We start from the raw sequence: 15,148 nt of genomic DNA on the forward strand, positions 1-15,148 counted from the left end.
AGAATATAAGGGAAGGTGATTAAGAGCAAGCTCAGGATAAAGGCCAGTTGTAAAAGTGTTGAAATCTGGAGCAGGATCTCCACTCTACCTGCGGAAGTCTAGCAGCGTCCTGGCCGAGGTGGCGATCCCACGGTCCATCCAGGACAGGAAGTGGAATTGGGTAACGGTGCGTGTCTCGTTGGTCTGCAGATTTTTAAGGTAGAAGCTCCGCACCAGGAAGTCCTCACACCAGATGTGCTCGGACACCAAGTTGACCTATAGATACATAAAAACAAATAAAAGTTAGAGCACAACTTGTCAGGAAGAAACTGTGCAGATGATGTTGATTTAAAGAGGTAGTTCACACAAATGACACAAACATCATCTCTGACGAAGCCTGAGTTGTTTCCAGTCATGCAGATAGTTTTGGTTGTATGCACCCAGCTGTTAGGAAGCACCTTCTCCCTAAATAACCATAAATCTTTGTTCCATTCTTTTCGTGCACATACTGAGCTTTTTTGTTCCGAACGACAGGAGGAAGATGGATTTCTTTAAAACACATTTTGTGCTTTGTCAGTGTTTCTTTCCTCGAGTGTGTTACGGAGGGTTTTTAGTGAATGTAAAAGTTCTGCAAAGTTAAAAAGCCCAAACTCTGCAGTGAGGGGAGCTCGTCTCACACCGTGCAGCTGGTCTGACACGCCTTATAAATGAAGACAACATTTCCTAAGCATGCTCGACCAATCACAACAGAGCGGAGCAGCTGACCAATCAGAGCAGGGGGGGCTTAAAGAGACAGGAGCTTAACCCAACTGTTTCAGACTGAGGCTGAAAAGAGGAGCTCCACCACCACTCCAACGAAATTTGTTGTAATAGACAGATATATCAAAATGCAGCACATACAACCAAAACCATTTTCACATCTAGACACAGGAAAGCTTTGAAACCTCTCTCTGACTTACCTCGTATATGTGGTAGACATCAGATCCCTCGTCAGGCCAGTAGTGGTGACACTGTTTCACTCCATTTTCAGACAGTGGCGTCAGCATGACGATGACAACGCAGCCGCTCTCCCACACCATCTACACGTCAGAGGAGAGATGTCAGACGCCCCCGTCACAGACACACTTTCTGAGACGACACCCCTTTCATAAGCATCTGGAATCACAATGGCCCTAACGCGTGGCAGACCTGTGCCACTCGGAGCGGCATATTGCAAATTAGCATTACATGGCAGTCGAGTATCAGGGTGAAATTGATTTCTTAATCTCGGTGCAGGAAGTATGAATAAATGTCACCTCTCCGCGTGTGACAAATGATAAATGTTGGGTCGAGCAGCAGGAGGGCGCGTCATGTGTCGCCCCCTCTCAGTCATGTGAGTGAGATCACAACATCGACTGCACCGCCGCCCCATTTCATCTTATCACAATCTAATGTGTCCTTGGGAAAAAAATACAGGCCCACGGCAGCCATTAGGAAAATGAGGAGGAAACACAAGTTTTATGATTGCTATAAAAACACAACGGCCCTGACTATACACTAACCACAAGCTTCTGTGATCCGGCCCAGTGGACACATTACACGCCAACTGTGCCAGGATGTGATGAGATTAGGTAAGGTGATAATGGGAGGTAATGTTATGCATTTAGTCTTGTAAAGTATGGCTAATATTTGCAGGTGTAGTGAGGAAAAGGTGCATTCCTGTTTTCCATTTTCAGCAAGAACCCATTATCTGTGTAGTTTTTTTGTTGTTGTTGTAACGTTCCAACAACATGCTGCTGTGTGAACTTATGCTGATTGTTTTTCTTTTGCATTTAAATTCTGAGGAGAGCAGGAGAGCGAGGCCCAGTCGAACTGAGGTAATAGCAAAGAGATGGAGGAAGGGAGGGAGGGGAGACGGATCGAGGAGTGAAGGATGAACGGATGGAGGAATGAGGAGTGGAGGATTAAGAGCCGAGCCGCCTTTCACAGCGCTGCCTGGGGCCAGTATGGATTAGAGAGGACAGAGCAAAAAGATTTGCCTACTGCACAGTCCATTTGCATGAGAGTGTCGGTGTTTCCCCTTGTTTGTTTACTTTTAATGGAAGGAGAGAGTGTGCCACGATCCAAGGTCAACCATATCGAATAATGAACGGTTACTACTTATTTCCCAGAGACAGAGCTGATGTTCAGTGCAGCGGCTGATCTGTGTCTAATTTTCCATTATTTTCTGCTTAATTGGGAAGAGTTGAGTTCACGGTTAAACAGCACATAAGCTGATGGATGTGCATTAATTCACCTGGAAAACAAACAAATAACCAGAGACAATTATCAATGTTTCAATTAAGGCACAAATTAAACAGAGAGCAGGGCAGCTTTCATTCCTATTTTAGCTGATGTGGTCAATTAATGTAATTTTTTTACGTAATGGGCTGAATTCTTCTCTTTTTCATTAGCATGTTGAGAACAAGGCTTGTACGCAGGATTGGGTTTTTTTAAGTTAAAAAAGCCATTTAATCGACCAGTATATTGATTTTTAATGTGCAAAACCAAACCAGACTCACAAACAGGCTCTGGTGCAAAGTCGGCACTGTTCAGCCCGAGGTGCGGAGTGCAGAGTGCACGGCCAGCTGCTCTACCAGGATTTATGTGTCACGCTTCTACATCCTGGTCACGACGAGCAAGCCTTTACCATATGGAGGTGATGGGCCCTCTAATGACTACAGTGCCATCCTATTAACTTATAAGAACGCCATTTGGTGACCATGCGTCACTTAAGAAATAACTGCACACAAGTCACCATGTTTTACAACAGCTGGTGATTGATGGCAAGTTCCTCTGACATTTAGATACAAGAGGAAAAATGCTAATCTAAGCAAATCTCAGGAATATGATAAATGATATTAGACTTCCTGTAGATGTGTGTAACTAGACTATTGTATAACAAAAGAGGCTGCAGGTTTGTTACATGCATTCTGCTGGTGTCACTGTTTAAATAATAGATGTAATAGCAGCACAGTTATTTCAAGCGTCTCATATATGAGCTTCTCTTGCTTTAAGTTTTGGAACTACACTTCCTGAGAGATCTAGAGAATCTTGGGCCAAGAAGAAGACATCAAAACCCATCCACACAAAACCTTTGGGTTAGACATAGCGCTTTGTCGATGTTCTTTCCAACCCTCGCCTCTGCATAAATAAAATGGTTAAAGAAAAAAAGAAAGACGGAGAGTGAATGGAGATGAGTTTTACCTGCCAGAAGTCTGCCACGGTGGAAGGAAGTGGGCCTTGCGAGGAGATATAAGTAGGGTTGCGAGGGTCATGGTCCATCTGGGAGAGAGGGAACAGAGTGTGAGACGGCGTTCGGGCAGAGACTGGCTGATGAAAACACACTGTCTGGGTAAAAGACTTGCATCAGAGCCTCCATATGGACGGAGGGACAAACAGAACATCAGCATCTTTTGAGATAAACACTTCTTTCCTCCGCTGCATCTTATTCTCTGTCATCCCCTCTTTGTTTGATTCAGCCTCTTTTTGTAACATTCCTCCTGTTCCCTTCTGTCCTCAAGTTGCAGTTTTTAAAAAAGTGCAATAAACTGCAAAGTGCGGTTGCTGAACACACATTTGAAGGACATGGTTTTATATCTTGTTTTTGTAGTAAAATGTTAAAGACTTGTCTCTTTAAATATTATGTTTTGCATAAAAAAAACCTTGGACTCTGGTAAAAGCAGCAGTGACGCATCAAACGTCCGACCCTATGAATTTAAAAAAAACAAACCTTTATGACTCTACTCTCAATACATTATCTCATCATTTTTTCAGTTGTTGGGCTCAGACTTCACTACAACGTCTCCAGACAAATATAGACCTCAAGAAATGGCTTCCGGAGCTCAATTTTTCTTAGGCATTGACATGTTCCTGCAAGAAACATGATATTGTGGTGGGACCTGAAAGCCTGGAGGCGATTGACATGAGGGAGCTGCATGTTGAGGTGGGACATAATGACACAGGACAGGGGGGGGGGGCTTTGATTTGAGGGATGTGATTTAGACTTGATTGAGTAGGTGTTGGACGAGGTCGCCCCCTTCCCCCTCCAAAATCAATGATCACGTTTTATTGAGTGAATTTTTATGCACACCCTCGAGTGCGAGAGGCATCACTGGAACGATGTTGAAAGAAAATTGTGTGTGTGTATGTGTGGTAACAAAGCATTTTCGAGGTATGCAATGAAACACAATGCACCCAAAGGCTCATGTGTCTGTGTTAGTGAAGGATTTAATTTGCTATCATCGATGGTAGACCTAAAAAAGATCAAATGAAAATGATGATGATTATTTGCATATTTACCTGCCGTTGAGTCTCATGATACATTTTTGCATTGCGACCTCTAATTGTCGATGTTGTGCTCAAAAGAACTCCCCCTCGTTTAATGACTAACACGGAGTCATTTAGCAAAGGAGAGATCTCAAGAAATCGCAGGGTTGATAATTAACAGCTTTTCCTTTCTTTGTGAACTTGTTTTTCATGGTTCTTTATACATATTACTTGAATTAGGTGTTTATAGACAAGATGTTTGTGTTCATTCTGGGTGTCTGCAGGTCTAACGTAATGATTATTAGGTAGTGGGGGGCAGAGGTGAAGCCTGAGTAACTGGAAATGGTCTTTTAGTACACCTACACAAAGGCTGGCTGAACAGTGAAAGTCTGACTGCCTCTCTGTTGAAAATGCCTCACAAAAGACACGTAAATGCATGAAACACTGTTCATTACCCAGTGTTGGACTTCAATTAGCCCTCACCGTGTTGTTCAATGTTCTCTTCATCTTTCTGGGCAGAAATTCCTCATGTGAGTTTAAAAAAAACAGAAATGAAAGGGTGGTGCCGAATGCTAGCGCCGCCACTCCGTTTTGCCAATCTCAAGGACACAGACATACTGTAGCTGTGCGCTGACATCCCTGTATGAATACTAAAGCACAAGCATGAAAGAGTAGTCCTGCGTTTCAGCCGTCCTCCCCTCGCCATTGTGGGAAGAAGGGAGAGTGCAACAAGAAAGACAAAGAAGTGCTCTTTGGTTTGAGGTAAAATAGCTTGTACTAAAATAGCTCCCGCAAAATATCTGTTCCTGCAGAAGCGCTGCAGCTTTGAACACGCTGTAGCACCTTGATCCTGGGTTTATATAAGATAGAGAGCTCGGGAGCTAAATGCCGGCTTCAGCTCATCCCAGATAGTTTGGAAACAAAAGCACGGAGAACAGGTGGGAGAAGGAAAAAGCCACACGGTGTTTGACTTTGTAAAAGCAAAAGAAAAGGCAAAAACCAGGCTTTGACCACATTTTGTGTCAGCCCGCATTCCTTCAAACCAGCCCTGATGCTAATGACGCTGTACATGTGGGAGCTCTTGCATCATTTGTGGTCAAGTATTAACCATTATCCGAGCCTTTCCACGTATGTGTGTGTCACCCTGAGCTTCGCAGGCAGCTCAGATCAGCCCCGTCCCTTTGCCTCTCTGACCCTGGATCCCCAGAAAAGAGGCGACAGATTATTTACTCGTAGCCCACTGCCCCTGAAACTAATGAGGAAGAAGAAGCTACATTGACAGACATAATTATCACAGTTTTGCTGGGCTCACCCAGGGGTCCCTTTTGTGGTGTAATTACCGCCCTTTCATCTGCACACCACTGCATCCGCCATTACTTCACCCATCTTCACCATCCCCTTTTCTTTAAACTGCACAAAACTGTCTTGGGTAACTTTACTATGTGCAGTTTTCTAACACACAATCTGATTTATTTCCTCACTTCTTCCCCTGATTGATTAACTTCATTATCATATTATTCTATAATATGCCAAATGTCGCCACAGCACTGTTTAAAAAAAGCTAAAAACCTCTATGAATATGCCATTAGAGAAGATGGAGGAATAAATTGAGCATCTAAGAGTCTCCATTGTTTGCTTCTGAAGAGTAATAGGCTTTTAGTGCAGCTGTGTGTGTTCCCATCTATCTTCTTGGAAATTTTGGCACTGTATTTGAAATGCATAGTTTCCTGTTCCCCTTTTGATAGAATCCCCTTTCAGCAGCCTCAGGGAAATCATGACCGGCAATATTTTGGGGAGGAAATGCTCAAAAACTAAAAACGTAGCTCGCTCCTACACCGAGATCTTTCTGGGTTTGTGGAGGATACATTTGTTTAGTCAAAAATAATGTATAATTCCTTTTCAGTGCAGATAAAAAGGGCTCCAGGGAGCAGCCATTTTGAAAGCAGTGAAAGTAGCAGCGTGATTCAATAAGACGAAGTGATAACAGAGTCATGAGAACAAAGTTGAAAATAAAAAGAGATAAACGCTGTTGGATTGATGTCAAATCCTCTGAAACGTCTTTTATCTCAAAGTAAAATCCAACCACAACAGGTGTTCCTGGTACAAAAAAAGGCTTCAGGGACAACAGACATTAGCCACAACGTAGCACTGTAATGAATAAACAATACTCACGATTGGACTGGCATTGATGTAATCTGAGTTGCCGTGGTTGTTCTCCGCTTTCAAGGTGATCCTGGAGTGATCATCTGTAAAAGAGATGCATAATTCATCCACACACATTTCCACTGTTTCTGTTTTCTCCTGCCTGCACAACAACAACAGAATTCTGAGCAGCATCAGAATATGAAACGGTAACTGGCTGCAGGGACGGCAATTTCACCGGACTTTCATCATACACACACACTGACTACTCTGAAGTCCTGAATCGCTTCACCTTCAATAAGGAATGTGAAATAATGATACATATTTCATCTCAAAAGTTGGGAGAATCACATCAGCCTCTTTTTTCTCAAAGTAAAACATTTGCAAGCTTCATAAAATCTATTTCCAGTAACTTTGGACCCAAGTTAAAGCCAAAGAAACCTTTGAATCTCAAGTATTTCCCCAAATAATCAGCAATCGAAGTATTTAATAAAGGGAGATGTGTTTATTATTAGATACCTCCATTGTTTGTCTGTTGGCAGGATTACAGGGAACCATTGATGAATCTTGTTTAAAATATTCCGGCATATTTTGGGAGCTGATATCTATAAGTGTGTCCCAATTGGTGTGGCTTGAATTAATTTCAGGGGACTGTTGACCCTTGGCGGAGGTTTGCTCTCTACTGAGTGCTATTTTATTTTTTAGATCATATTAGAGTTAACAAATGAAAAGCTGTGGGCGTGGTTTGATCTGATTTGACTGACAGTAACTGAGCAACTCACCATCTGTCAGCAATTTCATTTCAAGTCTCTAAACAAGTTGATTTGCATTGGAAAAAAAAACAAGTTCTCATCACAATGACAAGAATCTCTACTGATTTTCACTGGAGATAAATCTTCAAGTTACAACTTGTGATTTGTTGGGAAACATGTTCTACTTTCCAATTCATTATCTCATTATGGAAACATGAGCGTTCAGGCTTGTTTACCCACTGCTTTTGTGTAGCTCTTTGAAGCATCTGTTCACAAACATATCAGCAGCAGAATGAGCTGCGCTGCATCGCTCTACCGATCCAAATGAAAACAAAAAACTGGACTGACGTGTGAATGCGTGCACTCACATACGACCACGGCGTCTGAGCGGTTCCTCTTGGAGTTCTGCTCCCCCTGTCCCACGCTGCAGGCGCTGGGCTCCGCCTGGTAGGAGCACAGGGCCTCCCATTCACGCTCCAGCCGGTTCTTGTTCTTCAAGTGGTCCTCCATGTATGACTAAAGGACGACAGGGAGCATCTTAGCGGCCATTTCAAAGGACAAGCCAAAAGCAATTGAAAGAAAACTCAATTTATGTCAAAATACGGCTGCATTTTCAGAAACTTTTGATTAATGGAAAGAGAAACCTGAAATAATTCACTCCTACTTTATCAGAGCTGGCTGCAAGTAGGTTGTTATTTCTTTGTCATTGTGTTTCCTCAATATGAGCCAACCAATAAATAAACTGGAGCGAACGACTAAATCCCTGACAACAGCACCCGTCTAAAGCTGCGTTCAGGTGTCATGGTGCGTTATTGTCTCAGGCTGCTGTACAGCATAACAACTGGGTGGAAGAGGAGGAAGCTGCTGGAGCTTTAGGTGAGGAAGGTGCGCTGATGTTTGCGTCTTTGTGTGTTTGTGCACGTGTTTGACCGAGGGGGGGCGGGAGAGAAAAAGAAAAATCACGCACAATTAAGACTCCTGAAAGGTTTGTCTGCATTGGAAATACTTCAGGGGTGTTTCAATCACGTCCCTCACTGCTTGCACAGCCACTGATAAGATTGTCTGCATTTAAGCCCTCGCTTGGAGAAGACAAAATTGAATTCGCTAGAGAGACAAAGATGGAAAAAGAGAAGGGGGGAGGGGTAGAGGCCTGTGTGTGTGCATGTGTGTGTGAGCATGTTCTTCTAAACCAGGGCAAGTCTTATGGAGCTGAGAGGCTGTATATCTGGCAAGAGGATTCTTTTTTTTGTGTTGCGCCACGTTTCGCTTTCTCTCCTGTATCATGGCTCCCCTCCCGACAGGGTTAAATGGTTTAGTCCGCTATTGTGTGAGGCAGAAGATTACAGACTCATAAACTGATGTCAGGGATCAGCTGGATAATACAATGAAAGTGATACCCAGATGTGCAGCGTTTTTATTCCATATTAAAGGAAGTATACGTAGACTGAGCAGAGGTTACGCTCCATTGTTACATGCGACATATTCACTCCTGTCTGTCAAAAACAGAAATCCAAGTCTCCGCAGAATGTATAGAATTACCACCAAGATGATAATCACAAATAAGCTTGTCCGACATATAATAAGCAATTACCCTTTGATGGCTCATGAATTCAGACATCTCCTCAATGCATGCAAAGGATATTAGGTGGCTTATGAGAACATTACAAAACCTGCAGACAATGGAAATCAAAGTTTATTGTTGGATGTGGTACCAAAGGTGCCACTCAGGTCTTAAAAGCCTCACAGAGCACAGAAAAACAACTCTAGTGATTAATGCGGCTGCATAATAACAGCATGAGGTGTTCTATCTCAATCCATTAATGACATGAAGGAGTATCTCTTAAATACTAGAGATTCCTGCTGTTACACTTTGAACCTTCTAGCTTTGTACTTTTATTTTAGGCATGCAGAAAAAAACAACAATTATGAAAAGAAATCTAGTCAATGTCATTGTAATGGCAGGCAAATGCGCAAATGCACGGTGCCAGGGAAATGACAGCATGCCATTATGGCCACTTGACAGAGCCTGTCACTACTATGATCTTGTCACCCTGTACAAGTGCTCTCTGCTCGCAGCCTGACAGCATTCCACCTTCCCTACCAATATTACATCTCCATGTGCTTGATACATCCACTCTGAATTGCTTCCTTTCCAATTCATACAACGCTCTCAATCGATTGCATTCCAGATTCTTTTTTTTTTTTTTTTTTTGCAGCTTAATGTGATGCAGCCAGCAGGCCCTTATCAAGCCCTCCCGATTCTAGGGGGAGGCAGCGGACCATGGCGTATTCCAGAGACAGGGTAACGAAGGTTTAGTGAATGGGGGGATTATGTCTGCCAATCAGAGGGTTGGGATGGGAGGCCTGGGTGTCAGGGAAACAATGTCTAATCCTTCCTAAGCAGTCTCCTCGGCTGCAGAGGGTGATGGGTGAAATCAGGAGGAAGGGAGAACCGGGGCAGCCAGACACAACAGGTAACTTATTACCGTCAGGCTCCGCTGTCAAATTAAAATGAACAATACTGATAACAGTTTGTACAGGGAGCTTTATGATTTGATAAACAGCCGTGAGAGTTGAAAAAAAAAAACTATTAATATGCATGTTTTGTGTGACTAATAATAGCTCAATGAAAAGCACACATTGTTTTGTATTAAATGGAACAGCAAATTGGGTTTACTTGCTCAACTGAACTTAAAATTGCCAGTAAAAGTCACTGAGGGCAGAACATATCGCATGAGTCAGTGGCTATTTTCCTTCGCCTGAGTCTATTTTCTTCTGAGCAAATAATTCATCATTTCAAAAAAAAACAAACAAGACCAATAACTACTCAACATAATGAAAAAGAGCCTGGAGCTACATAATTATTGATTTTTCTTTTCTTTTTAAGAGGAAAGGTGATTAAAGCAAGGAAAGACTACCAGAGCAGTGATGGCATCAGCAGTTTGACCCTGTTTCTGCTCAGCGGGGGAACACGGACACAAACGTCTCGTTGGGTTTGTGAGGAAAAAGTAAGCGTGGTTACTGTGAAGTGCTGTCCATGGTGCTGAAAGGAACCAGTGCAACAGCCACACAGACTTAAATCTAGCCACGTGGAAACACAGGCTTCCATGTAACATATGGTAAATGTTTGAAATCGTTGAGTTTGAAATGTTTGCATGGTTTTAGTATCATGTTGCTGCCGAGAAGGGAAAGAACAGAAGAAGACGGAGAACGCAAGACAGCAGAGGTGTGTCAAAACTCTGAAAAACACAGCAGATGACTCAGCAGACAGAGGCATCGCATTTCACTTCTGAAGTTGCAAGTCATTATGCAAGAGTTTTTAAGTCTGAAGGTGGGCTGCACAGCAGGGTGCAACATCCTGGCTCATTTACCCTCATGGCACCACACACTCGCAGCAGCATCGTGGTTGTACGTGTGTGCGTATACGTGCGTGTGTTTGTGTGCGGGGCGTGATCAGGCCTCGAAAAAAAGGACCCACAGCGTGTGTGCATTGGAAAGCCGGGTATTCATCATCCCTCTCCACACGGTGTGTGCTCCAAAGAGCAAGAGGGGAGATGAGAGGAGAGCAGAGCAGAGATGGGAAAGTATAGCTCTGAGATCAGTGATAACAAGGCAATCTCACACATGGTTTCATGGGAGATGTCGGCGGAATTTTAAGGAAGAACCCCTATAGGACCTCGCCATGTCAATCACAGCCTGAAAGAGAAGCAGAGGTCCCTGTGTGTTTTACCTTTCTACATTATAATGCCTGCACCGCTGCTGCTGTGAAGAAATTGGGGCTAATAATAACAGCTCCTAGAAATGATTCACACTGGCTCTTTTGTTATTGCAAGGCTAAATGCTCTTCTATTGTCAATGTTTTCAAAAGGGGCTTCACAAACAAGCCTTGACGAGTGCAACAAAACCCATCTATTACCACCAATACAAGGCATTACTCAGATTCACCCTCATTCATTATAGCCTCCCAATATAAAAGCTAGACTTGCAGTGTGATGAATGCTCTCTCCATTAATGGAAACACTGCAAGGCATCTATCCATCTCTTTTATCAAGCTTGTCTCAAATGAATGAAGCTGCAAAGTTGTGCAAAATTAAAACAATCCATTGTGGGTGTGTAGACGTGTTGGCAACCAAACACCCCCCCACCCCCCACCCCCTTTTCGGAAAAAAAAAAAAAAAAAAACCTCGAGAAAATTTCTAAAACATCCAAATGAGAATCAGATGGGTAATGACATTTCACTTTTGAGCAGCTCTCATCAGGCAAAAACAATGTCTGCCTTATTTCTTTTGCTGCAGCAGTATGAGAGAGACGGAGGGGGGTAAAGGATGAAAATGACAGAGGGGGGAGAGGCAGGACGGGATGATAAAGAGAGACAATGACACAGTAGAGGGGGGAAAAAGTTGGGAGGAAGAAAAAAATGAAGACAACAGAGCCCGAGATAAAGCAAGAGGGAGAAAACCACGGGAAGAGTGATGGGAAAAAAAACCAACAAAGATAACAGGGTTCTGAAGGGAATGAGGTGAGAGAGGGATGAGACACATCCGAACAGATAAACAGAGAGAAATCAAGCTGTTGGTTTTCAGCATGGAGTCGAGCATATTCAAAAAAGGGTTTTTAAAGAGTACACTATGATGTGAGCTCACTATGCATTTGAAAAATCTGATTGTGTAGATCAGCGGTGCCAAGCCTTTCATATCTGACCTGCAGATAATCAAATACCCCCTAAGTGTGTTCATTTGAATTAATTGTAGAATGGATTTTGCTTAAAAAAATAATTATAGAAAAAAAACAATTGGAAAAACACATACATCAACCATTGATACATTATTTTGGTGTTTCAACTGTTTCAGTAATCTATCTTTTTATTCAAGATGGATCTTTGGAGTCAAAACAAGCTCCTTACCAGTATCATGTGACCAGTGGAGATGTCCATGTTGGATGGCACTGGCTCTTCGCACCAGGAGGAGGTGCTGCTGCGGGTCGAAGGGCTAGCCGCGGGGCCGTCGCTGAACTGGGATGACACGCTGTTGAGCCGCGAGTGGCGCAGGGTCTCCGGCCGCTCGACGCGCTCAGATGTCCGGATCGCCATTCGCTGGCGACACAGCTCCTGCGCAGATTAGAGGAGAAGATGGTGAAGCACTGGATCATCAAAATGGTTGATTCCATTTCCTTGCAGATTTTGTGTATTTATCTTCTTTTTATGCACGTAACAATAGTGTTATGTACGTTACGTGCTTATCCCTGCTCTTAGGGGCTGAGTTCTGTAAATGCACCTTGTAAAATCCTGTATCTAGGCGGACTTGATCTTTCCTCACTTGTCTGTAGATTAATGGCTTATCCTTGTGGATTATGGAGCTTATACTAATTACGTCAAAAAATACATGGTTGAGGAGCCCTGCACGATTTATAGAATAAATTCAGTGAGTCCCACCTGGCTGCTGCACAGTGACTGTCCTCAGTGTTTGTGAATGGATCTTTTGGTTTGAAAAAAAATCCTGCATGAAATTGCACACACTCAAACTTTAGGGGAAATAACTTGGATGCATTTTGGCTAAAGATATAAGCACAACAGGAGAATCTATCCATCAATCAAATAAGATTTCCAATATGGATGTATATAACCAAACAGAAGCAAAGGAGATAAAAATGCACTGGCACAATTGTAAAGTATAATTTTCAGTTTTGATTGATATATCCAGGTGATATATGCTAAAAGAGTCACTGCTGTGAAGATTACACTTTTCCCAATGACTCAGCTTTTCTCCCATCGCATCTCAGTGCAGAGGCAAGGCATCAGAAATATGAGGACGAGGCATTATCTACTCTAGACTCTACACAATAAAATAAAAAGTAAAAAATCTAGACAGAGGGTGTGGTCACTCCTGGTATTTTTCTGTTGAATTCACAATCTGTACACCCCGTCGTGTTTGGATTTGGGAGGCAAAGCCACTCATCTCCACCAAATTCATATCCATACTCAATTAATAACAGCGAGGGCAGAGCAGGCCAGAGAAACCGCCCTGTGAAAGCACACGCTATCACATGATCTATCATAGCGATATTTCCCTCCGGAGCACAGGCCTCGCTAAGCCCTGGTCTTGGTTCAGCTTTACCGCCGATAGACTTTAATGATTAGAGCCATGAAGTGGTGCCCTGGGCCTCGGCCTCGGGGCAATATCCAGGTCCACCTCATAATTCATCCCACTTCTCGACATCTCTGCAAAGCGCCGTGCTGGACTAGAGCCGAGAAATGGTCCCAGAAGCGGGCAGGAGATGCGGTTAGCACCAGAGGAAGAGGCACATGGAGCTCAGACAGGAACAGAGGTCAAGGGGTTACAGTTTCCCCTGTCCCTCTCTCTTTCCAGACCACTAATAAGAATGAAAACAGGCCAAGAGGAAACAATGTCTGCTCTTTAACAATATCCCACTGCCAACAACTGTATCTGTCAGAGAACACACCCACCCAGTGTCTGACAGAGCAGGTTTCCATATCTCAAGATAAAGAACAGGTGCCATACAGACTCTAAAAATGCACTATAGCACAACAAGAAGATATTTTAAACACAATGTAAATAATACAAATGCCAATGGACACAAAGTTACATTCTAGTGGTGAAAAAAACATTTATTTGTGTATTTTTTTGCTTATTTTTGCTTTTCTATGACCACTGTTATGAGACTGTTACACCAGCTTTTGATGGGGGAGTAGCACTGTGAAAACCTGATTAAATATTGAAAATGTTAACGCGACATGCAGATAAATGTGCCACGCTGGGCACAGCTGAGCCCCAACACTGAAAATCAATACAGCCCAGGCTGCCCCGTGGCCCTGGAGGAAGAGTGGGAATAGGTCACAGCAGCGTCCTGTTCCCCTCTCTCTCTCATTCTCAGACACACACACACACACACACACACACACACACACACACACACACACACACACACACACACTCTTTTCAGGCACAGGTGATCGTTGAATAATTGGATGCAGTAAATATCTAGTGAAGCAATAAGTCAAAAATCTAAGATATAAAGAAAAGAAATTATTATGTTAATAAACACAAAAAGTGATAAAAACAATTAAATTGAATATGAATTGCATCACTAAAAAATATTTTGATTTTCAAAAAGTACATCACTATCATGACAGAAGCCTAAAACCATCATAAATGCAGATAGAAGAGAATCAGTCAAACGTGCAAATTAACAAAAGCACTCCCACAAACCAATGAGATCTGAACTGTATCCAAACAGACTGTGAGCTCTGCCAATAGCAGAGAGCTGGTTAAGTGTCTTGGCCTCTGATTGGCTCATAGCAAAGGGGCTGGTCTAACCTGATAGGTTGCGGTGGCATCGGTGCTGGTGTCAGTCCCCAGGCTGGCCAGCTTCTCCTTCATGTGGAGGTGTGAGCGCTGGCGCACGCAGAAGAAGGTGGCGGACACTGCCAGCGCCACCAGGATGAAGAGCATGCAGAGGACGGAGAGCAGCAGGAACTGGCCCGACTCCACCCTGGTCTCCTTCACCATGGGGATCTGGGTCAGGCTGCCCCTCTGGAGGAAACACAGAGAGAGAGAGAGAGAGAGAAAACACTGTCAGGGCAGTGAGGGATGCTCCTCCGTCTTTGTCCTGATGGATGGAGTCATTTTTGATTTAGAGCGGCCGCAATATCAAGTCTGCAGTGCATCAGTTTTCACCTGAAGGCTTGTCTTGACTTTGCAGTGAGAAAGAAATGAGAGCTGCTTTCACCCAAACCCACCACCACAACTGTCTGACCGGCCCCACTCATTAGCCAGCTCTGATACTGGCCTTATAATGTGCATTCAGACTCAGTCAACCCCTATTACCAGCCCCTGTCCAGTGCTGTCTCCACACTGCTCCCCACTATAGATATTTACAACCCCATTTAGTGCTGGCATGGGGCGAGCTGGCACTGTGCAGCTACAGGAGGTTGGGATACTAAAAGCTTGGGCTTAATGAGCTCCTCTGGT

The 15,148-nt window shown here is 43.5% G+C and overlaps 1 protein-coding gene across 1 annotated transcript in view; it reads right to left on the bottom strand.

The window, feature by feature from the left end:
• The window catches only part of ptprn2 (protein tyrosine phosphatase receptor type N2), a 112,233-nt gene that overhangs the window by 8,722 nt on the left and 88,363 nt on the right, over positions 1–15,148 (bottom strand). The window contains exons 12-18 of the mRNA XM_069512774.1: positions 14,495–14,710; positions 12,064–12,267; positions 7,529–7,676; positions 6,439–6,512; positions 3,205–3,282; positions 939–1,058; positions 89–255 (exon numbers count right to left, since the gene is read on the bottom strand). Of these exons, the coding sequence (XP_069368875.1) occupies positions 89–255; positions 939–1,058; positions 3,205–3,282; positions 6,439–6,512; positions 7,529–7,676; positions 12,064–12,267; positions 14,495–14,710 (1,007 nt within the window). The remainder of the gene's footprint in view (positions 1–88; positions 256–938; positions 1,059–3,204; positions 3,283–6,438; positions 6,513–7,528; positions 7,677–12,063; positions 12,268–14,494; positions 14,711–15,148) is intronic.

Source organism: Paralichthys olivaceus, chromosome 17 (genome assembly GCF_024713975.1).
Source record: "Paralichthys olivaceus isolate ysfri-2021 chromosome 17, ASM2471397v2, whole genome shotgun sequence".
NCBI lineage: Eukaryota > Metazoa > Chordata > Actinopteri > Pleuronectiformes > Paralichthyidae > Paralichthys > Paralichthys olivaceus.